Source organism: Necator americanus, chromosome II (assembly GCF_031761385.1).
Source record: "Necator americanus strain Aroian chromosome II, whole genome shotgun sequence".
Classification (NCBI taxonomy): Eukaryota; Metazoa; Nematoda; class Chromadorea; order Rhabditida; family Ancylostomatidae; genus Necator; species Necator americanus.
The window spans coordinates 20,733,780-20,757,677 of record NC_087372.1 but is presented as its reverse complement, the minus strand read 5'-3'; the positions used below and the strand labels follow the sequence as shown (position 1 = coordinate 20,757,677).

At 40.9% G+C, this 23,898-nt stretch overlaps 7 protein-coding genes across 12 annotated transcripts in view; 2 read left to right on the top strand and 5 right to left on the bottom strand.

Annotated features, from left to right (window-relative positions):
• Nucleotides 1-13,354, top strand: part of RB195_018750 (uncharacterized protein) — a gene marked incomplete at both ends in the record, with an annotated part of 55,827 nt that extends 42,473 nt beyond the window's left edge. Inside the window, 5 exons of one of the 4 annotated variants that reach the window (XM_064186324.1) lie at nt 4,882-4,895; nt 5,166-5,865; nt 5,914-7,114; nt 13,060-13,122; nt 13,179-13,354. In XM_064186324.1, the coding sequence (XP_064042205.1) occupies nt 4,882-4,895; nt 5,166-5,865; nt 5,914-7,114; nt 13,060-13,122; nt 13,179-13,354 (2,154 nt within the window). The other 3 variants (XM_064186327.1, XM_064186325.1, XM_064186326.1) reach the window with 3 other exon arrangements.
• RB195_018752 (uncharacterized protein) lies at nt 9,649-10,964 on the bottom strand (the record flags this gene model as incomplete). The annotated part of the gene is made up of 2 exons (XM_064186329.1): nt 9,649-9,767; nt 10,811-10,964. The coding sequence occupies 2 exons, from the start codon at nt 10,962-10,964 to the stop codon at nt 9,649-9,651; spliced, it is 273 nt and encodes a 90-aa protein (XP_064042207.1).
• On the bottom strand, nt 11,450-11,971 carry RB195_018751 (uncharacterized protein; the record flags this gene model as incomplete). The annotated part of the gene is made up of 1 exon (XM_064186328.1): nt 11,450-11,971. The coding sequence occupies one exon, from the start codon at nt 11,969-11,971 to the stop codon at nt 11,450-11,452; it is 522 nt and encodes a 173-aa protein (XP_064042206.1).
• Nucleotides 13,355-14,120: 766 nt separating the features above from the next.
• On the bottom strand, nt 14,121-16,479 carry RB195_018748 (uncharacterized protein; the record flags this gene model as incomplete). The annotated part of the gene is made up of 2 exons (XM_064186322.1): nt 14,121-14,301; nt 16,433-16,479. 2 exons carry the CDS (start codon nt 16,477-16,479, stop codon nt 14,121-14,123), a joined length of 228 nt encoding a protein of 75 aa, XP_064042203.1.
• Nucleotides 15,691-15,960, top strand: RB195_018749 (uncharacterized protein; the record flags this gene model as incomplete). The annotated part of the gene is made up of 1 exon (XM_064186323.1): nt 15,691-15,960. The coding sequence occupies one exon, from the start codon at nt 15,691-15,693 to the stop codon at nt 15,958-15,960; it is 270 nt and encodes an 89-aa protein (XP_064042204.1).
• Nucleotides 16,480-16,809: 330 nt separating the features above from the next.
• RB195_018747 (uncharacterized protein) lies at nt 16,810-17,260 on the bottom strand (the record flags this gene model as incomplete). Of its 2 annotated transcripts, none has more annotated exons than XM_064186321.1 (2): nt 16,810-16,975; nt 17,048-17,121. In XM_064186321.1, 2 exons carry the CDS (start codon nt 17,119-17,121, stop codon nt 16,810-16,812), a joined length of 240 nt encoding a protein of 79 aa, XP_064042202.1. The 2 variants fall into 2 exon arrangements, with proteins under 2 accessions (XP_064042202.1, XP_064042201.1); XM_064186320.1 differs by having other exon boundaries at nt 16,847-16,975; nt 17,048-17,260.
• Nucleotides 17,261-19,204: 1,944 nt separating this feature from the next.
• Nucleotides 19,205-21,869, bottom strand: RB195_018746 (uncharacterized protein; the record flags this gene model as incomplete). Of its 2 annotated transcripts, XM_064186319.1 has the most annotated exons (11): nt 19,205-19,341; nt 19,568-19,685; nt 19,736-19,953; nt 20,033-20,221; nt 20,517-20,655; nt 20,712-20,904; nt 20,957-21,105; nt 21,190-21,283; nt 21,461-21,545; nt 21,599-21,750; nt 21,811-21,869. In XM_064186319.1, the coding sequence occupies 11 exons, from the start codon at nt 21,867-21,869 to the stop codon at nt 19,205-19,207; spliced, it is 1,533 nt and encodes a 510-aa protein (XP_064042199.1). The 2 variants fall into 2 exon arrangements, with proteins under 2 accessions (XP_064042199.1, XP_064042200.1); XM_064186318.1 differs by lacking the exon at nt 19,205-19,341 and having other exon boundaries at nt 19,485-19,685; nt 19,736-19,966; nt 20,064-20,221; nt 21,190-21,397.
• Nucleotides 21,870-23,898: the final 2,029 nt, after the last annotated feature.

Below are 23,898 nucleotides of genomic sequence, written 5' to 3'. Positions count from 1 at the left end.
TCCACGAGTTTCTGAATACGTGCGCTCAAAGTGAATTCCATGCGATATAACTCGCTGCGATTTGTAGAGGAAGATTTGTTCTATATTTCTGTGAAGTTCTGTGCTTCTAGCTTCCCTAATTTTTTTTGAATCCTAGTTGAAAAAAAATCTAAATTTTGCCTCAAAATTTCGAGTTTTTCTCAACTAGCTTTGAGAAAACCATAACACTTATAGAGGCCAAAATTACGGCTAAGGGTTTTCCTTGATGCTCTTTCAAAATATGGCATCGAATTTTTCAAACGCGCTGCCGTGATTTTGCAAAGGAAAACAAGTGCGAAATCTCAGATTTTCGGCAACGCCTCAATGTCTGTATCACTTCAAGCAAAGTCCAGTAACTCAACTTGCGGTTTATGTAAGCGAATTCGGTTTAAAGTATGTTGTAGAAGAAGATTTTTGCTATCATATTAGTTTTTTACTTCCTTCAGGTAGTTTTCGTTCTCTCAAAAGCTAGTTAGGAAGAAGTAGAGAAAAATACTAAATTTCTCCACATTTTTTCAACTAGCTTTCAAGAAAACCAGAGGGTCGCTGAAAAGAATATTTTAACTATTTTGTAGCGCAAATCTTCCTCTGCAGAAAGCGGCCACCTTTGTCTTCCACTGTCTCTTCTTTAGTCCGCTATTCATATTTGCTTTAAGCTACTAAATTCCGACCTGTCCAGCAGCAATGTCCAATCAGCCAATCAGGGCCTGGTTCTAATAATAATAGTTAGAATATCCTTTTCAGAGACTATCTGGTTCTAATCGCCAAAATGACCTCTAAATAATACATATGAGAGTAGTGCTCTAAATACAATTTCAAAAAGAAAACTGTCGTTGAAATGCTTCTCAGTAATTTTTTTTCTGGTGTTGCCAAAGTCAATATTCCGGCGGGATTGAACTATTCATTGTCTCTAATCACTGTCAATGAGTAGAAATATGCAAGAAGTAAAAATAGTGAAAAAAATGCTTTTAGAATGCTGCCTCGGTATTAGTCGTTTTTCCATTTTGAAGGTGGGAAAATTCCGGAGAAGATCGAACTCTCAACCGTTCTTTCTCATTGTCGATGGGTAAAATGTAGTAGGAAATGGTGTGAAATTGGTTTTACAATGTTTTCTCTGCTGTTCTCATTCGCAGCGTTTTATACTAATATTCATTATAGTGATATTTAATAATGTATGTTGCTATATTATGTTATTTTTGGTTTACTATTAAGTGTCCAATTGCTTTCTTTAATGCTGTTTATTTAACTAATGTTTCATTGCTGTGAGCGGCTTTATTAGAAAGAACATTATGAGGGGGTCGTTTTCTGGAGGGACCCGACTACACGCTTGACCCTGACAAAAGTGCAGCGATTTTTTTCCAGATACTGGTCTGGAGCATTCTTCATCTTCGGAGGCGGTAATATTTTTTGAAATTTTATTGCAATTTTTAGATATTTTTGCGAAGAACATTCCCTGAGGATAAAGTTCTAGCAGTACGGTACAATAGCTACCTAAAAAATGTGGTTTAAGTTTCGAAGTTATGTTCACGCAAGAGGTCAAATAACCAGGTAGCCCCTCTAGGCAGCATCTGAGATAATGAAGACAGTATTCGTGGAATACAACTTCTGTAACGGACTGCAACAGTTTTCGTTAGTTTTTGTATGACCCATTTCAAGCAAGTTCAGCAATTTCAAGCTTGGAAAGCACAACCCCAGCAATAACAGTATAATACGCTGTAACTGCACAATTATACTAATTACCTGAGAGCCGATGTTGTATTCTGCTTAGCAAGCCAAATATTTCTCATCTAGCAACTCTGAGAAGATTATTAGGGACATCAGTGCAAGTAAACTAAATCGCACCGATAACAATTGCACAAAAGTCTACGACTTTTTCGTAAGTTGGGGGCGTAGGATAGTTTTCCTGTACGCGACCACGGGACTGGTCAGGTTTCTATCGAAGTTTTTAATTGTTTTTGTACGTTTCGTGGATACGATAAACCTATATTTTGAACGAAATTTTCAGGCTGATCATCTGGCAACTGAAGTACTTCATGGAAGAAAGATAGATGGTAGTCGCGACCCAGATCTAGAGGATATAAGCAAAAAAGTGCAGCAGGTGCAAATCTATAAAATAAATACATTTTGTCTTCTTTTTTTGTCATTGTTAGCCGTCAATGTAATGGATTCTATTGCATCTTAATGCAAACATTTTTTGTCGTTTGGTAGGTTTGTTTTCGTAACGAAAAAATGTCTCTTGGATATTTGTACATGGTTAATAACAGGATATGTTGCTAACAAGTTTCTTGCTCTCCAGTAGCTTTTGTGTTAATGTTTAAAAATTTGCGAACAATTTATACATAATTATTTATTTGATCTGAATTAATAACCTATAGCTTTGAGTGTATAGAATTGTTTATAGACTGCGCTGCATTGCATTTTTGTTATTTTGTTGAAATAACATCTGAATATTTTATTTCAGATGCCGGTTGTGATGGTTCCTATCCACTTTGACCGTCCACCGAATGAAGTGAATTCGTACAAACGATCCTTTGTTTTGCGACCATTTATCACTGCGGATTTCATGACTGGTCTTGCGGCTATACCAGGAAAAGATATTCCTGAGAAGGTTATCGTTTTGGTTGCCTTTGAAATATAATTCCTCAAGGATCAACTAGAATTGGCACAACCGTTTCAATTGTATTGGGGTTTTTCGTTGCACGTTTTGCGAATATTTTCATCTCTGTAAAGTCTATTTGTGGATGATATTCTTATTAGCATTGACTAGAATGAAAGGAGAAAAATGTTTCAAATTTCCTCGTTACACGTTAGTGTTACATTTAAGATCTTGTATATTGATCGTACTTCAAGTAAATATTTCCAATAATGTACGCATTGTTGTCTGCATCAAAATGTCAGTTTTTTTTTTTTGAAGTTGTTCTTTCTAGAGTGTCTTGGAAATGGCACACCGAATAACAAATCATGTGAAAGGAACGTCACGAGTAATGATCGACCTCACTAGCAAACCTCCCGGAACGACAGAGTGGGAATGAAATGAGGAGCTTTCAACATGAAACTCAGCAGCGCAGTGGTGCTTTCGAACCATCCTTTTTCATGATTTTTTCCCATATCAGTTGTTTTATTTGAAAGACATTGGTAATGTTTTCAGTTCTTTTTTCATCAGCTTTTGTCTTTATAACAAATCTATAAATTAAGGAAGCGATAACTTAGTTTTCAAGGCACTGATTAGTAACTTTCTAGTACAGTTGTGATCATTGTTTTCGTTCAAGCCTGTGGTTGTATTGACTGGTTCGTGGTTTGAAATGTTCCGCTCAAGTTCTACACTTGTCGTCATAGTCTATTTGTTTTTTTTTTTTGTTGCTTCTGTATGAATTGACGGTATCCAGTTCCTTAAGGTTGTCGTCAGTTTTAGTCAGACAGCAGTCGTTCTCAAGTATTTGAAAAGCGAGATTCTCACATTTTTAGATTTCACATTTTGTTTGATTGTTATATTGCTCCCCCATTTCGTTTACATTCCACTCTTCATTTATATATATATATATATATATATATATATATATATATATATATATATATATATATATATATATATATATATATATATATATATATATGATGTAGGTCTCGGCTTTCACGATTTGGGGAGCATGGAATTGGTTCTTAATGATATTGAGAAAACTCAGGCGAGTGCTTAGGAGCTAAGCTCTAAAGCGACAAACATCTATAAGTGTTGTCTTGTTTCTGTACCAGAAATGTTCCCTGGGCGTGCTCAACATCTATTAAGAATTGCAATAATAGTTATTTTTCTCTTGGTTATAGATTGCCTTTGTAGTGGAAAGAGCGTCGTAGATAGAGTTGTCTTGTCCCGGTAACGCATTGCCGAAATGGCAGTTCAAAAGCTATTATATTGTTAAATTCATGAAGAAAACTATGCTTTCGAAAACTGTTTCTTTTTTTTCTGAAGAACTCCTATGCTTTACCATAACTTTATTGTAGTACTTATACATTTTATTTACTTTTACATATTATTATTTCACTTACACTTACGTTTTACAATCGTTGAAGGATTGCTGAATACCTCTCGAGTTTTTGCGACAGCCATGGGATCCTTCCCAGATTCTTATTTAGTCGATTGAAACAGTGGACGAATGGGGGAAACGATAAAGAGAGTCCCAGTGAATTTCCCACGAATGCCTCAGAGAAATTACGTGTCCAGTGGACATGCCGAGGGATATGCGAATACACCCTGACAAAGTCACGATCCGTCGTTCGTGAAGACATAGACAACCGTTTTAGATGCTCTTCTGACCTTAGAGACCAAAGAACTACACAGTTATAAGGAAATATGTAAAGAAGAATGGTGTGAGTTGTAAATTACCGAATAAATTAAAGAACAATGTAGTTAACGAGAACAATAAGAACAATGTAGAACAACATACATGTCATTTTGTGTGGCTCTCTAACAAGAGAACGGAAGCAAGTTTTGTCTAGATGTTACCTTGAAGAAGTCTACAAATCTTATCAAGTGAACTCTTTCTTCCAGCAAGTCAGAGATACAGAAGGTCCCTCTGTGCGGAAGTAAACTAGGATATAATATATTGGAACTTACAGGATAGCGATAACCTCATTCTCGTTACTTTGGGAAGCTGGAATGTTCTCTGTTTTCAACGAAAATCTTCATATACGTAATTTGAAGCTATTATATGCATCTTGCTCTTATATTTCATGTGAGGCCTTTTCTTGCTTGTGATATGGTTAGAAATTTGAGATCATCTCACATCACAAAATTCCTGTGTTTGTGTCTGATTCTCCAAAAAAAATTTATTAACTCGTGAATTATGTCCTAACCGGTGATGCAAACTTATGATTATCGGTAGGTAAGCAGAGTCTAGGTGGCAACGAAGGTGAATCTCTTTAGGACCCAGCTGAGATCTGGTTCGTCCGTGCAGCGAACACACCAGTTATCTGCGCTTGACTTTCTACATATATATATATATATATATATATATATATATATATATATATATATATATATATATATATATATATATATATATATATATATATTCCTATCCCGGTTCTATTGCCGTTGCCTTTGCATCTACGGAAACAAAATCCACATACAATTCTGTACGTGTCGCGTGCAGCGCTGGTGATTTCAACCAGGAAAAGCGTCTTAGAAGGAAGCTGCGTCGTCAACTACAACAAGACCGCGATAACGAGTGGACGTCAAGAGCGATGGAGTTTGAGAAGGCGTGGGAGGACAGGAACCTGCGGAAAGCCTACGCTCTACTAATACAGTATAGTGGCAAAATGAAAATATGTTCTCCTGTCCTCAACACTGCCAATGGAGGAGCTGTCGGTGAAGCAACCCTTCCAATTTGGAAGGAACACTTCAAGACCTTGCTGAACCGGCTAGCACCGTCAGCTCCTGAACCCGAGCACGTTCATAGACCGATATACGCGGTTAACGAGGAGCCACCGACCATGTCGGAAGTTCTATTCTGTATTCAAAAAATGAAGAACGGAAAATGCGGTGGAGACGACGGGATTAGCGCAGAAATACTAAAATATCTTCCTCCGTCTGGGATTCGTGAGATGACAAGAATCATCCGTTCAATATGGATAGACGAAAGGATACCTGATTCGTGGAGACACGCTATCATAATTCCCCTCCACAAGAAGTTATCCGTCACGGACCCCAGGAATTATCGAAGAATCTCTTTGCTGCGTGTTATGTACAAGGTATTGGAGCACATTATCCTGGACCGACTTATTAAACATCGCGAAGAAACAACGCGCGACGAGCAAGCTGGCTTTCGTCCTGGCCGATCTACGATTCACCAGGTGTTCATCGTCAGGAGAGTGATCGAAATCTGGTAGCGGTATTCGAAGCCAATGCAACTAGCGTTTCTGGACTTTGAAGCCGCGTTCGACTCTCCTCACCGAGGCCGTCTTCTCAACGCGCTGAGCGCCGATGGAGTACCAGGAAAGTTCGTTCGCTTGCTAGATGACATGAATCAACGAACAACTGCTGCAGTTCGAACACCAGCCGGATGTACAACACCGTTTGAAGTGGTAACTGGAGTAAGACAAGGAGCAGTGGCAGGACCTTTCTTGTTCAATTTCGCAATCGACGACATTATGCGAAGAACAGTCGACCAGTGTCCTGCAGACATTGTCTTAGCACCATCTGGGTGCCCCTTGACTGACCTCGAGTACGCCGACGATGTTGTTATATTCGCGGAAAGCAGTACGAAACTTCAACATGTTGTCAACCTTGTACCGAAACTGGCTGCAGCCTACGAACTACGCCTACGTCCTGATAAATGCAAGCAGATGTGGATCTCTTCGAGACCACGGACGGGAATCAGGGTGGACGAACAACCGGTAGAACTCGTCGATGAGTTCTGTTACCTAGGCTGTACGCTGAAGAACAATGGCAGCTACGAGAGAGATGTTCAGCAAAGATGCGCTAAGGCCAATTCTGCATTTAACTCCTTAACGAAATGCCTGTGGTCAACCCTCATCACCAACGAAGTCAACCTGCGAGTCTATCTATCCGCAATTCGCCCCATCATGATGTACGGATCGGAGACTTGGGCAACACCATCAACGGTTATGGAGAGGCTTGAATGCACGGAACGAAAGCTGCTCAGAAAGCTGCTTGGCTACTTTTGGCCCAGGGTATGTCACAATGAAGATCTTTACGCAGAAATTGATGTGGTATACCGGCGGATGACACGTGGAGAACATCAACATCTTGCACCGCCATCGAAAGTGACTAAAGTAAATCGTCTTCGCTTCTTTGGTCATATATTAAGGAGACCGGCAGATCGCCTTGTTCAACGAGTTCTGAGGAGTTTGCCGGGTACAAGCTGGAACAAGCCATCTAGCCAAAAACGGAAGTTCTGGACTGAGGCGGTGAAAGAGAACCTGAGGACACTCGGCGTGGATAGGCAGTTCAGGCGAGATGTAAGTTTTCGCAGAATATGGAATAGCGACGAATGGATTGATTCTGTGCAAGCTCTCGTAGAAGATCGAGAAGGTTGGGCAGAGCTGTGTTCAAGGACGGCATACCTCGGCGAAGATGCGGGTAATCGCGTCAGGCGATGACATCAGCCCGCCGATTAAGTCAAGTTAAGTCATATATATATATATATATATAGTTAAGTCATATATATATATATATATTATATATATATATATATATATATATAAGTTAAGTCATATATATGTATATATATATATGTATATATATATATATATATATATATGTACATATATATATATATATAATATATATATTCCTATATTTTCCCTATATATGTATATGTATATATATATTCCTCTGAGTTGCGAAGACGGGACATTTTTTTAGGTCGAAGCTGGGCAGGAATGCTAGGTGTTGCATGTCCCCGCTAAACTCCAAAAAACATCTCTCAAGGGTTCTCTGAGTACTAATTAACTTCTTAAACATGACTATTATATCTGTCCACGTCTCTGCTGCGTAACAGAGCGCTGAGAGAACTGTCGAGTTGAACAGGTAGGCACAGAGATTCTGGTCCTCAGTTGGTTTGCAGCTTTCCTGAAGGGTACGAATGTTCCCCATTCTGCTTTTTTCCTTCTAGTCGTTCTCCATATTCATAGAACATCCCAGCTACACATATGACGAATTCTCAACGATTGAGGACTCCTGGAGTTGTATTCCTCTGTCCTCACAGTAGACATTCTTAATGAACAGTGTCTTCTTTCTGTTTATTCGCAATCCTATTCTCTTTTCTGCTCCACTGGTGCTTCTAGAAAAAAAAGAACATGTCGTTCACAAAACGAATTTTCGAGAGGAATCTTCAGTCAACGCGTGTAATGCAACGTGCGTAACAGCTTATTAGCTTATTAGAGATACAGTATTGCCTTGTCGTACGCCCTTTCCAATGGGTATGGTGAGGAGGCGGTGGGAGAGCAGTATCGTAGTGTGCATCGGTCGTAGCAATTGGCTAATGTCCTCACATACTACGCTTTTACACCTTGATCGACCAGCACTGACAGTATTGCATTCGTTCTATTCATTCGCTGTTGAAGGCTTTCCAATAATCGACGAAGGTTAGAACAAGGGGCGAGCGGTATTCCCTGCAAGTTTCTATAACAATTAGCACCACTTGGATATGGTCCATGCAGCAGAAACGCCGACGGAGTCCAACTTCTTGAAGTCCAGATATGATTGCGCCTGAGGATGATTTTGATGGATACCTTCTACGGCAACTATATCAGACGGTAAATCTGAAGATCCTCTCGGTCACCGTTCCTATGGATAAGAGCGCTTAGTGAGGTCTTCGGCTAGTCTTGGATTCTTTCTTTCTTAGGATAGCAGGTCATGTGCGCCGCTAGAATTACGCAAAGCGGATGGCCACCAGACTGTGGAAAGTCTGCCGATACAAAATCAGGTCCGGGCGCTGTGCTCTTGGTAGGGATTTGCATTCCCGAAGGAAGAAACAGTAGTGGAAGTTCACAATTGGGGATTATCGGGCACACAGTAGCTGACTAACGAAAAAGGTTTGAGTAGAAACTCTTCGTGATCATTTGGACGAGAAGAGGTGCAGATCCCGTCTTCTTTCAGATGAGGTCTTCAGATCAGATCAGCTAGTGGCATTTCGTTGAGTAGTTAAATGCCGAATTGTCCTCAGCGCGCATTCCCTAAATATCCTCGTTTTTCGCACCACTGCCTTGAAAACAGTACTGGCCCCAGCTTTCCGTCCATCCTGGTGGAGAGAGCGGAACCATCGCGAATTGCAGCAACGAATAATCCCGGCAAGGGTCCACGCTCCATACCAGTTACGCTGCACTGCACCGCTTCAAGCGCAGATGTTTACGCAACTGCACCGAATTTCATGTTGTTTTGACCTGACTATATAATTCACAAAGGAAAAAGAAATAAAGGGGGAGAATCCGGGTGCTATTGAATATTTTGGCTGCACTGATGAGTCAAATGTTGTCTGATGCTACTACAATAGAAATTTAGCATATAGGTCAGAAACTTCAAATCCATGAACAAATATATGTTTGTTGTTGTGCATTACTCTAAGATATACAGTCTTTAAAATGGTTCCCTTCCGCATTTACATCCACGCAGGAATATTTGCACCGTTGTCTAAAAACTCCTACCTCTTAATAGAAAATAAAGAAAATATAATGTACATGAAGTAATGTTCAAAAATAGTAAAAATAGAAATATCATATGTGAAATATAAAATAAAATGTATGCAGTAGGATTACAAAATGTATTCACCTGTGGTCTTCTGCCACTTTCTTTAGATTAGGAAATGCATGTGCTGCTGCTTCTTTCAGTGCCTCGTACGCACCATTGATTCAGTAGTCATTCGGCCAGGTCTACTCAAAATCATTAGTCAGGATTTGATCTGAAATTTAGATGAGGCAACACAATAAGTAATAACAAGTTAAAATGGATTGGGCTCCATCTTTTTGTAGCAAGTTATACGAAATAACAGCAACTGCAACGGGATATCTTTCGTTCAAGATCCTATCCTTGAAGGTTACTGCTTTGCTGTTACAATTCAGTCATTTTCGTAGGTGCAAAAGGGAGAAGTTGGATCTTACTCAGGTGAAATAAGTTTAGCTCATAGACTGCACTTCAAGTGAAGGGGGTCCATTCGCCAATCGTCCAAAAGTGAAAAGGTTCAGAGCACCGGCTCCAAAAATCGCATCTATAGTCGTCTTCCAATGCGGAACGTCTGCACTAAGAATGGAAAGTAGTAGTTACAAGAATTGCAGCAAACACGACTTCCATGAAGAGCAACACCTAACAAATGCCCGCCGAAAAAAGAGCACATGTTAATGCTCACAAGGCATATGTTTTAGTTGGGTCAAATCAACCAGATGCCTGGTGCATCTGCGTAAGCCGCTACGCTCGGAGTGAGACGATGGAACTACCGGTTGCGATCGAGGCACGGCCCTCGCTTGCTATAATTGAACTGCAGAGATGAATAGGGTCATACACAATTGTACCGGGTTTCAGCTCTGATCTTCATTCTGATCCGACCATCGAAGAACACTGATCCATGTCGCCACTATCTCTCCTACTCGATTTCAGCCGACTACTCCCGTCTCCGCCTTCTGTGTGTAAGCTCTCACTATATATAGTCGGGTCAAAACGACATGAATCACGAGTGTAGTTGCAGTGCAATTGCGTACACGTTCGAAACATCGCGGTTGAGGCACCAGTTGCAACCGAGTTGGGACTGTCGCAAACTGCAGCGATGGGTGGTGCCAGCAAGGGTTTCACTCCGCTCCACCGAAGCGCCTCGAGAGAAGCAGCGTACGCAGTTGCGTACGTGCTTCATGTCGTTTTGACCCGACTATATGTGTTGGTGCGAAGGAATTGTATGATTTCTTCTTTATGCACTATTAGTAGGGCGATAAGGATAGTGCCTCGGAGTAGAGGTGGTTCGGTGGAAGTAATAATGATGATTATTGACGAATGAATGTGCGTGAGCACTAGCAGCCACAGAAAACAGCAATACCCATTGTGGGCGGCCATCTTGATAAGATGACCGCCAGAAATATCTACAATGGGTCTCTACAATGCCGAGTGTTTGCGCAAGGCATAAGTTATACAACACTGTGCACAGAACTATAGAATAACTATACACAGTTGGGGTCCTGATCCAAGTATCAGGACACTCCGGGCCACACATTTAGAAATATTGTGTGTGTAAAATAATGTTAAAGCAGATATCACCGAATGATGGGTTTCAAACTGGCTTCTCTCCATTACAGTTTGCTGGAGTCGGCGGCGGTGTCGTTCCTTTGCGGCTTGTTGGCGTCGGCGGTGGCGGCGTCGTTCCTTTGCGGCTTGTTGGCGTCGGCGGTGGCGGCGTCGTTCCTTTGTCGCTTGTTGGTGTTGGCGGCGGCGTCAGCGTCGTTGCCATAGTTGAACTCCATTAGAAGCTGCCGCATTTTATTTTTCAAATATGCGGCCTTCGGCGGGGCAGGTTTACTACTGGGGTGGATGCTCTTTTTGAGTTTTATTTTTTATGTGCTTGTTATGATGTATGAATCGAGTTGGATTATTGCCTGTATTTGCAAATTATCCACGTAGTGATCTTATATTGCGCTGACTGTTAGCGACAGCGTTATTTTGGCTACCAGGAAGACCAATTTGGGTCCGAATAAGTACGTCAACCCAGTGGCTACGGCCAACGTAGCGCATGCCGTAAGGACTATATGTCAGCTCATTTTTATGGTATCTATTAGTGGATTTAGATGAGGTAGATCAAAACTAGGAAATGAATTCTCTGCATCCAGTTCTTGCACTGCGCTTGCGAGAACACATTTCTCTTGCTTCTTGGATGGTACAAGTGTTCCTTCTAGATCAAAGGTGACATTCTTCTCACACTGTATTATTCCCACGAGTTTATTGATGACTTGCAAAGGAAATCAATTCTTGCGCCTTCGCTACAGCTGTAGCGAAGATAGCAAAGAGTGCTTTGACCACACGAACCGAGATCTCACATGTTTGATTGATTATGTACTCCGTGCCGCCAATAAGCAAATTGAATCTATGATCTCTCCAAGGAAGGATAGCAATCTCTCCTTCCTTGAAGAGCGCATAGATTTCTCTGGTTTCACTGAAGATTTCTGTGAACGGAGTGTGTATGGGCATTACATTTGACACTTCTTTCCTCAAACTTTGGAGTGCATCATGTGAACACTGACATATTTGACGTGTTTCATGTTTTGTTTTTTTGTTTTTTTGCATCATGTGAACACTGACATATTTGACGTGTTTCATGTTTTCGCATGAACAGGTCATGCAATTTGTGCAGTTCACAGAGGCATCGAGAGCAGATGTTTCTGACTCGCATTCAGCGGGAAGTTGATAATAATCTGGTAGCATCATAGCCTCCGTTGTTGTCACAGCGAATCTTTTGTCCATCAATGGAGAGTGAGGTTTTTGCAAAGAAATTATGAATTGTCAATGACAATCCATCATACTTTTGTTTGACATAAGGTTGTAAAGTAAAAGATTTCAGCTTTCCTCTATTATAAAGTATGAAATCAACATCAATTTGAATTACTGGTTGCCATTCCACTTCTACTGCACTTAGATTGAGTGCAAGAGCCCATTTGCGAGCATCTTGTTGTGTGGTAGGTCTTGAGTTTCGTCTCTGTAGTGAAGAATAATGAAACTTTGGAACAGGACGGTTTCATTGGTCTCGAACGTATCTTTATAAGTCCGATAGTTTTGTTAGTATGATTAATTTGAATACAAAGATTCTATTGAATAGAACTTCCTCACTGTAGTTGTAAGTGCAGTTTCCGCGATTTTCGCACACTACCTCTACACTATGGCGCATATATCCATGCTGACAAGTAATTACCTTGCTTGTTAGTGCCAAGAGTGTGACAAATCAACAAAATGGACAGTGTATTGATTGGATGTGGATTGAATGTTTTCATTGAAACTGTTTCATCTTCGGATGCGGAATTCGAAGTTTCTTTCCTTTTTACATTTCGTGTGCACTTAATTAATCATATGATCAACGTGATGCTATTGATTGAATACACTGTTAAAGTGGTTGTGGCTCCAAGTGGCCAACAGTGAGGATTACTTGTAAGGTCTTTGCTCATTAGCGAGGCCGATTCCTCGCAAAAGTCTGGCGGTTCGCACTGCATGGTCGAGAAGACCACTGAGCTCTCACTTTCAGATCACAACGTAATCGTGCTACTTCCATCTAATGATAATTTTTTAAATTCAAATATATGCCATTTTTATACGTTAGACATAATTCTGCACATTGTGTTGATGCAGAGCTCAAATCTTGATGAAGGAAGCATTATTTCTACTCTCCCTTCGTTGCACTTTATTGAGTTGTTCTCATGCGCTGTCACTGGACATATAATTGATAGTGATAACATAGCCATCAGTAAATATATTGATACTTCTTTATTTGAAAAACTAGAAGGTCGCTCAAGACTTTTTTCAAATGCTTGGATAACCATTAAGCTCAAGACTTTTTTCAGATGCTTGGATAACCATTAAAGCACGTGTTCTCGATTATCTAGTTAGACGAATTCTACAGGAAGGTAATTCTCTTGAATCTACTCTTTCTTGCTGTTGTATCTAACGCTCACTAATGCAGACTTTTACAAGTTTTGGAAGGCGTCTTCCACCATACCACGTATTTCTGACGGATATAGCTTGTTTAATGGGCTTTGGGTAACTCTTTTGCTTGGCGTAAGAAGTTTCGCTGATCTTACAAGATCATCTGCATTTGATGTTTCCAGTACTCCGGGGCGTACATCCAATTGCTACTAGGAAGAAATTCTTGCTCAACAAGTATAATTTCTCCAGCTTCCGGTGTGTTTTTCGCATGCCGCGGCTGTTGCAGTAGAACTCTTCGGTTATCTTTCAAATATGTGGGATATTCTTTGTTCCACCGCTCCCAAAATACTGCAGCGATCGTTTCCGAAGACATTAACGCTTCTTGTGCTTGCGCAACAGTCTGAAGCAACTGTGGATCATATGACGTATCGCCGTTACCGCACTGTAATTGCGTGTTTGAAATAGAGTTCTTTAAATTTCCTTGTAGGAAATCGATAGGTCCTATTGGTATTTCATCAAGATCCGCTGCACTTACTTTTTTCAACGGGCGAGTGTTAATTATCGCTTAATTCATTCATTTGTTCGTATATACACCTATGGTGCACCAATGAAAAGAAAAAGAGAAGAAAACATATTTGATTGAGTTGGAATGCTTTGCAAAAAATCGGGAAATAATTCATTGTAGTGGAACCTGGCGCTGTCCTTTTTTTGTGGCCGAAAAAACAATTCAGATTTGTCGTTCTTCTACTCCAGAAAGTAAAGTGTCCTCTTATGTTTGGTGGGGGATATTAAGTAAGAGGGTTCACTAACTTTCGTAATCCTTAAACGATCAACCGCCACAATTTGGACATAGGGCAGTTTAGACCAGACTAACGGAAGGTATGGAAGTGATATGAGTAGGATAATTAGAGTGAGAGAGGAGGTAATATAAGGGAGCAGTTCAGAAAGAAAAAGAGATATAACCACTTTGGTATCGTTGTTAGTGAATGATTTTCATTGAGCCAATCAGGTTTCGCATGTTGGAAGTATGCGTGGACTGGCCATATAGTAAGTAAATCTGTGAGTTAGAGAGTCGAATCGACCAATGTTCTTTGTGGTTGCTGTTAGTGAAGAATTTGCTCGTAATTTCCGAAACAGTGGACATCAGGCATCGTTCATACCTAGAATAAGGACTTTCAATTCGGATAGCCTATTTTTGAATATCTTCGAGTTTGGGCTAGACATAACCTTAGCAGGAAGTAAATTAATCCAACGTGCAACTCTATAAAAAAAGGAGTTGAGCACAGTTGAGAAGATTTTTTGTCTGAGTTCAGAGTAGTGCAAATTGAAGTTACCTGTTCTTCCGCTTGTTGGTCGGAAAATCTAGTACTTGCTAGCATTTGGCTTAACTTGCATTCGTAAGATAAGAAAACCGAAAACTAAATCATTGACCACTTGTCTGTAGCTCAAAATTTTAATTCATCATGCTAAGTCGAATTTCATAGGAAGGGAGTGTTTCAGTGTAATCCAGATCGGCAAAGCATCTATAATAGAGCAGCATAGTAAGAATTTGCTGGACTTTTTGTAATTTCTTGATATCTTTCTTCAAGAATGGATTCCACACTGGCGTGGTGTATTCCAGATGTGGCAAAACGTTTCTTTTGTAAAGAAATACGCAGATATTTCGTATGGGACTTATGACTCTCCCTAACCCCGTGTTGACCAGATAATAATGGACTCTTCTGGTCCTTACGCATTTTTAATCATTAGAAGAAGCTGTAAGTGATGAGTTGTCATGGCATTGACAAATCAGAATCAATGAATGTCTGCGGGCGTCGCTAAAAAAGCGGCCAAGCGGCCTATTTATGTTAATTATTTGATAGACGCTGTCCCCACTGTATTACTTCGCATAGGTCTAGCTGACAAACGGAAACCACATAAGATATCTGCGTTATGAAGGAAAACTAAGGAGTAAATTCTACTCGAAAGTGACAATCTTTCGGGAAAAAGATGGAGAGAAGCCGGACAAAGATGCAGGATGATCGAAGATGCATCATTCAGTTAGGATTTCGAAGGAACTTTCTCCAGTTACTGCTTGTTTGATGTTTGATGGCGCTGGAAACTAAGGGTTTTAATTCCCCTTTTGAGCAGAACAAAACGGCGGTTCAGTGGAAGTGCAGATATAAAGTGTTCAGGCGAGGAATTGAGTGAAGTGGGCAGACCGTCCTCTGTCGCACTACGATACAATACGAACGATACATATACGCAATGAGGAACCATAACAACGAGGACTATCTGAGCCCAAGCATTTTTACGCTTATCGGGGTCGATGATAGATGAAAGGATTGGGTACTTGTAAGAATTGGGAAGATATTTCTTGAGGTAGGAGTTAAATCAAAAGTAGCACTCTCGCGGAATGTCCTCATATTTCTGTTTTCTGGGTGGGTGCAGTCAGTGGCGCTCCTATTTCGGCTGCGCAATAGTGGGGCTGGAGCGCGCAATTGTCGCATATGTAGATGAGGGTACCACCTCTGGTCTTCAAGTGTGGTGTTAGAGGTTGGTAGTGAGGGATGATAACGAAGTTTATTATTATTGTTATTGTTATTATTATTATTATTATTATTATTATTATTATTATTATTATTATTGTTATTATTATTATTATTATTATTATTATTATTATTATTATTATTATTATTATATTATTATTATTATTATTATTATTATTATTATTATTATTATTATTATTATTATTATTATTATTATTATTATTATTATTATTATTATTATTGATATTATTGATATTACCCATTAAGTATTCACAGAATGATGTCCACTAAATAAATGTCCACATAACAAACATGAACAATGACCAGTATCAATATAAGAAGTGACTAAATAGTGTGAGCAACAAAAGAAACACAAATAATGACCAGTATCGATATAACAAGAAACCCGCCATGCAATGGTGGATTATAACTGACTAATTACAGTGGCAAGCAGCCAAATAACTATATAGCAAATGTTACACCGTAACTATGGATGAAAATATACTTATATTTACACTAAATGGAATAGATATCTATACAAATTGTTCTCTTTTACAGCAAACAGGGAATCAAATCAAAGGACTAGAGCAGTACTAAACTTATACTAACGACACACTAAAAACAGCTAGACTTATCTAAACTTACGCTACACTTCTTCAAGCCGCCAGTGGCCATTTTTGCAAACGGGACACTGGCTGCTTACCCCAGAACAGCAGACGATGTGCGACCAGGCTTTACAAACTGTATCGTTTGAACAGCTCACCCAGACCACTTCATCGTCATCATCCGCATTTGGATTCCTTTTACCATAGATGAAACAAGTCTGGAGCAGTTTACGATCCGTTTGCAGGATATTTCGCGCCTCTTCCTCCAGATCACTATAGTCATCTATGAATTTCTTTCCGTTTTCATCGTCAATCTCTGAAATGCGTTGAAATTAATAGGGCAGCCGAACTCCGCCACTACTGTAGCATTTTTCCACTTACTGTTTTATATTGTGTTTGAATACGGGGAGGTTTTGGTCCTGTCCCAGTCGTTTGCATGACGACCCTTCTTGCAAACGGCGTACGTCCTATCCCTTTGTTTCCATCACCTCCCTACATTTCGTTTACAGCGTTTCGTACTACTCCATTTACAGCCTCATTCATTCTCCGAACATCCGTCTTTGTGCCTCTCCTCACAATGCTTCGCCAAGTCCGAGTTGCTGTAGAATGTTTGGTCGCAACCTGGACATTGGACGGAATAGCTTATGCAAGAGTCTGCTCCGCTTGCTCGTGATGTTGTGGCAGCATCTTCGGTGAACATTCTAAAGGTTAATTCAAATTATGTTCGGTAACTACGTGAATCACAAGTTTCATTTATCTGCAAGTTCGCATGCCTTCCTATGTTTCCTGAATGCACTGTATTTGAAGAATGTTCTTCCGCAGTCCTCACAATTAAACTCTTCCGCATGAATGGCCCTCTTTACTGCGTTCTTAACGTTATTTACTTCCTCATCAGAGCACATGTGGACGTCTCGCATATGTCTGTACAGGTTACGCAGCAGAAGAGGTCCTTTCCCACAGATATTGCAAGGGGCAGAAGTATGCATGGCGGAGCAGACTGAAGAATGTCATGTAGTGAAGTAAATGGAGGAAGAAGAGAAGAGACAAGACGTTTCACTATTACACAAAAAATGAAGTAAGAGGGGATAAAAGCAACGGATCATTTATTGTTCCGCCATCAAAGGGAAAAGAAAGAGGAGGAGAGCTAACAACGTCTGTTGTAGCGTACAGTTGAGATAGAACAGTAATCACTCTGAAAGAGGAACAGTTCCCTTATATACGACCAAGGTGACCTTCTAGAACATTCTATGACATCCTCCTATCTTTGTCCTCATATACACGTACTCATCTACATATGCGACAATTGCGCGCTCCAGCCCACTATTGCGCAGTCGAGATAGGAGCGCCGCGACGCAGCCGCGATGAAGCCCCAAAACATGGTCCAGATACCGGCACTCGTAGGAGCACAGATTTTGTCTTGGCGGCCGCGCCGCGACAGGCCGTATTAGAGCAGGGCAGCCTCGGCGCAGGCTTCTACTATTTACTACTGTGAGGCGAGGCCGTGCAAGGTTATGTTCATACTTCATTTTCTGTCTTTTTGTTCTGTTTTCCTCAATGTCGTTCTTCTCATCAGTCTACCTTCACTGTTTATACGCTATTGCTTCTTTTGTAATTTATTGCTACGTTGCTTATATTAAGGCGATGTGTTTCTTCTATAAACTCCCGTTGTTTTCTCTTCTTGTATGCATTTCAGCTTCTGTGGCCTCTTCAGAATCGTTCTTTATGTAAATTCGACATATAACTGCTCCTAACTCAAGTTTATTGCCACGTTGCCTACATTTAAAAGGTATATTTCTTCTATAAACTTCCATTTTTTCTTTTCTAACTTTACATTCTTATCTCCGATCGTCTCTAGATAGGTAGATGTTAAGAACGACTCTGAAGAAATGAGAGAAGATAAAAACGTTAAGCTATCAAAAGAAAGTTTAGTTATAGGAGTTTATAGAAGAAACATACCTGCTAAACATAAGCTACGTGACAATAAACTTGAGCTAAGAGCAGTAATATATCTGAATTGAAGCTATATTCACGTAAAAAACGATTCTGAACAGGCCACAGAAGCTGAAATGCAAACACGAAAAGAAAACAACGGGAGTTTATAGAAAAAAAACGCATGCCTTTAGTATAAGCAACACAGCAATAAATTTGAAAAGAGCAATAGCGTATACAAAGTGAAGCTAGACTCATGAGAACGACAATGAAGAAACGACAGAAAATGAAACATGAACATAACTTTGCGCGGTCTCACAATAGTGAATAGCAAGCAATAGAAGCATGCGCCAAGGCTGCTTTGCTCTAATGTGGCCTGCATGCGACGCGGCCGCCAAAACAAAATCTGCTCCCCCAATATGTTTCAGCGGCTTCTCTGGTAGCAAGGGTGCTCACTCGATCCTAACCACTACGCTCCACCGCCCTGCTTCCAGTGCAACCACTTACGCAACTGCACTGTGCTTCATGTCTCTTTGACTCTACTACAATACATCTACTGTAGTTTGAGGTACCAACCAAGCTTGAAGTAGATGGTTTGTATCGTAGACTCCTGCCAGGAAATCAGTAAAAATCCTAAGAAATCGAAGCCAGATCTTACCACTGTTCAGCATAGATTAAGTGTCACGTATGCTGGCACCTCCCGAAAGCCGGATCGTAGCTGGGGACATTAGGCGTCGTTTCCGATGTTTTGTGTGCAGTCCGCCCAGTGCACGCAAATCCTTACGACAAGCCAAAGTAATATTTCCTGGTTTTTCCACGGATGGATTATAGAAAGCGACTGTGGCGTAAGTGGATGGCGTGGAATATAATATTGCGTGTGCAACTACACAAAATGCGCACGGACTTACGACATGAAATAATATTTTCTGATTTTGATTTCTATCTCTTTCATATCTTCCTCTGCTTGTCAGGTGAGTATTAGTTCTCGACATTTCTCCCGCTCATTTGTTAATTCCATTGTTTTTCTTCTCCTTTACTTTTCTTTTCACATCTCCCGCTGTACCTTCTGCCATCCTTTGTTGTCGCATGTATATGATCGTGCGAACCATTGGATGCTCTGGAGGGGAAGCCTCAAGGCCTAGGCTTTGTTAGCACATCATACTCATAAATAATTCCTATTTATTCAGTTTGTACACATTTAACTTTAATCAACAGAAGTGGCACATTAAATAAATAGAGCTACATTTTTGTCATGCTACACATCACTTCTCCGCAACTCTGCTACGTCACGAGGGCACACGTTGTATGCATCCAGTCTTCGCATGTTGGACATTGAATCCAACAAATTCGATGGTTTGTGCTACCAGTGATAGGCTGCATCCGAAGGCATAAAGCACACGCGTCCTTCTCGTCCTGCGCACAGTCTGGGATCTCCAGGATTGGTTTTCGCTTAGCCTCTTCTACTTTGCGTAAATGGACACGCTAAAGAAATATTTTATACAATTTCTTCTTACATATGATTAGTTTCAGACCTTATGTAGTTTCCTTATCGGAGTCAGCGCTTGAGGGCAGCCGACCGAAGGTACGTCATGACGGCGAGCAAGGCGAGCAGTATCTCCATTCCTTCCAACATTCTCTGCCAACAAGCCTAACCTCTTGGTTAGTTCGTCCATTTGCTGCAGCACCTGCTCTATCTCCATTCCCGTGCCTCCCGTTGGTTCTCTCATCACTTTAAGCATACTTTCACGAGCTGATGCATACATCTAAACGTATATTTTTGGTTCATGACAAACATATGCGTAAATTAACTGTAAGAATCATTTCCATACTTTGGAACATATCTTTGTGGCGGTCCTCTACATCTGTCGAACTTCTTGCGACCGACTCGTTTTCCACATCATCTTCCACTACTACTTCCATCATCTCTTCGTCTCCGTCGCTGCTGTACGGTCCATTATGCTCGTTTTCAACTTCTCCATCAACTACCGAGGAAACGGCGTCTTGCTGCGAACGGCTTCCTAGCGACGTAGAAAGTCAGATCAAAAGTTTACGAAGATTAATATGCTGCTAGATTTATCTGACGTTGCGTACATCAGAGTTGCATGAACATGCACACAGCTTATTCCACTTTTCACATCCATAGGACAGGTGCAAGCAAACGCATAAGGGCATGCACCGCATCCTTCTCTTCGGCAATGATTGTTGAACTGGAAACAATCACCGACATGTAACCTTTAAACATTGAAGTTTGTTCTCAAAACCTTACTTCCTTGTCGCATGGACAATAGTATTCTTCCACGCGATATCAGTTACCGTTCTCTTTCACTTCCCAGGTTCCAGGACCAACAACAGTGACAAGTTGCTGCTGCCCACAATATTTGTTGACAGCCGACGTGTGCGCCTTGTGATGTTGCTGGAGCCTGTACCTTCCTTCCTCCAGCCCTCTCTCCTTCTAAATATCCTAGAGTGAAATTTATCGAACAGGAACGTCTTGTTTGAGATTCCAACCATAATTTCCCGGTCCTCTTCCAACTCGGTCGTAAGGGCAATGAGTAGTTGGAGAAGTCTGTCTATCCTCACGTTTGCTTTCCCTTCCAACATCTCATGCTTGAGTTTTTTATGGAAACGCTCACAGAGCATAGAAGTACTGACACAAGATCCTAACCGCCCGAAGGCTGCCCATTGGTCCACTCTATTGCTCCTGTGAATGAATTCAGCGCTAGATTGATATTTCAGTTTGAATGACAACGTACCATGTGTTTTCCATGTATGACGCGAGCGTGCTTTCATCATTTTCACGAACATACTTCAACATTGATGTGTATTGTGTTACGAAGACACTTCTTTCGCGAACAAGACAGATGTCTCGCATTTTTCTGAGGAATGGCTCGCTCAGGTCACGCTGAAAGAGCAGTATTCTAGTTCTTCCAGCTAGTTCCAGGCCATTCCAGCTACAAGCAATTGGAGTCAGACGAAGGCTACTTACGTTAACCACTTTCGCATTAGCATTCCTCTTCATGGCTTGCTGTACGTGCCATAGGCATAACAGCCGTTTATTCCACGACGATAGAAACACTTTACTGAAACCATTCCAAAATGTGTTGGTATCGTCCGTTATGAAGTTATCCGTGTGAAATGAGGGGAGCAACTTTTTCACGTGCTCAAACATCATCCCAACTTCTATATCAGTCATCCTGTCAAATAAAGTTGTAGAAGATATTACACTGTGAACCCACAATCTGCTTAGAATAAATCACCTATAGGAGACGAGGTACGCAGCTGGAAGAGCTCTATCCCATTCATACTTTCGGAGCCACTCTTTCTGCGTTGGATTTATGACGACTAAATGTATCTTGTAAGCTGCAACGCAGTAATTTTCTTTTGATGTTATTTACCCTGCACGAATCTATCTCCGCTGGCGTCTCGTGCTGGCCTGTAGAACTGGATGCCATCAGATTGCAAGTTGGCATCAACTCGTCTCTGAACTGACACCGTGTCCAGATGATGGAGTCTTCCAGGGTCTACTCGGCACTTCGAGGCAATGTTTCTAAGCACTTCTTTTGTCGATATTCTTAAATGCTACAGCTGTATGTGTGGTGTGATGTACCTTATATCTCGCGGTGTGATGAAATACAGTCGAGAACGGAGGCCTCCTCTTAGTTGCATTCTTACTTTTTTGTAAACCTGTCGGACGGTCAGACCATCCCGTAGTAGCGAGACTATAAACTGCTCAGCATTGTTATCAAGTCTCAGCTGAGATGGGCGGGCTTCATGTCCGATAGACAGTGTTCAACTGTCACACCATCAGTTTTCTCTCTCACCTAGAATTTGTTTGGTTTTATTACAGTTAGTATAAGGAATCACTTTCTGCTGATAGAAAATATAGTGCACATACGTTCATATACGCTGTGCAATGCTCCACAGACTTTTTCGTTTTCGCTGGGGCAGAGCCTGCGCGGAAAGAGCAGTGGCAGCGTAAATATGTGGTTCTGCCGAATTCCGTAATCTCTGACTTAGCTGTGAACCGGCTTATCACACCCGATCCCTTCGAGGCTAACTTCCAGCTCTTGAAGAGAAACACGTCAAGTAGTCTAATATAGATGCAAGTTTTCATACTACTCCAACCTGATAATCTTGCAGACTTTGGAAGTTGATGGTCTCGACCACGTACTCGTCTGCGTGGTTGGCATGCTGCTGATGAGTATGCTCTGCGAGCTCACGGCGATTCTACATATGCAAGAATCAGAAGTAGTCATCAATAAAAATGTGAACGACAATTATTGCACGGTCGTGAAAGCTGTGGACTATTAGTATAACTCACTTTAACCGTTTCTCTGCATATGGGACACATGATAACTCGAGGTGAATATTCATCGGCATGTTTTGTTCCTCTATGACGGCTCAGCCCACTGATGCTGTTGAATGTCGCATCACAGAATTCGCAGTTATAAATAGGCTTCCCCGATACAGCAATTCTCCGGCTCTTCTTCTAAGCCTTGAATTCCGAAATTTGGCCTTGCGAATATCCATGGACATCAACAAGGTGCCTCTCCATTCTATTTTTAGCCATGCCACAGACCGGGCATTCATTCATGGCAGTACTAGAATCACAACAATCCCACTAGTACACAAAAGAGGTGACGAAGTGAAAGAAGAAAAAATAACTTACTTGCGAGTAATATCCATTATGTAGATTGGAAATACGTTGGATTGGAAGTTGGAGCAAAGAAATTGTTCGACTAACTCGGTTAGTAACAACCTCTGATAATGACTTCCTTGCAGGCTTACATGACCTAATGTTGTTCTTCCAGATGGCGGGGTATAAAGAGGTCTTCTTTTAACACCGCTAGGCACAAGGTATACTCGTTTTATTGAGGGGTCAGCAAACGTTCGCGTAGACACACCTATTGGCTCATGCACAATATTAAGAAGAGTATCGTGCTAGTAATTCTTCTTAGTACAATTAGGTTTCATTAGGCCGGCAGTGCCCTAAAGGAGGTATCAGACAGAAACGTCACAGCATACATCAAGCTTCCCCTCCAGAACATCCAATGGTTCGCATGATAATGTACATGCGACAACAAAAGATGACAGAAGGTACAGCGGGAGATGTGAAAAGAAAAAGTAAAGAAGAAGAAAAACAATGGAATTAACAAATGAGCGGGAGAAATGTCGAGAACTAATACTCACCTGACAAGAAGAGGAAGATATGAAAGAGATAGGAATCAAAATCAGAAAATATTATTTTATCATGTCGTAAGTCCGTGCACAATTTGGGTAGTTGCACACACAACATTATATTCCACGCCATCCACTTGCGCCACAGTCGCTTTCTACGCTTTCTTTCTATACTTGTTTTTCCACGTCCTTTCCGCCTTGAGTATCTGTAAGATCGGTTGTCTTTCCTATTATTTCTTTGTTTTATGTGTTTAATAGGCCTCCTAGGTGTGTTGCTGTACATCCCCGCACAAATTTGTATTATGTGATTTCTTCTCAAATGTGCATTTTGTCTTCTAACGCATGAGGACTTATAACTTCAATAATTCTCTTCTTCTTCATGCTTTCTTCGACACCTTCCTCTGCACCTTTAGCCTTTCTTCTTCACGTTTCACCAAATATCATTTGCTGTACCTTCTGTCATCCATTGTTGTCGCATGTACATGATCATGCGAATCATTGGATGCTCTGGAGGGTA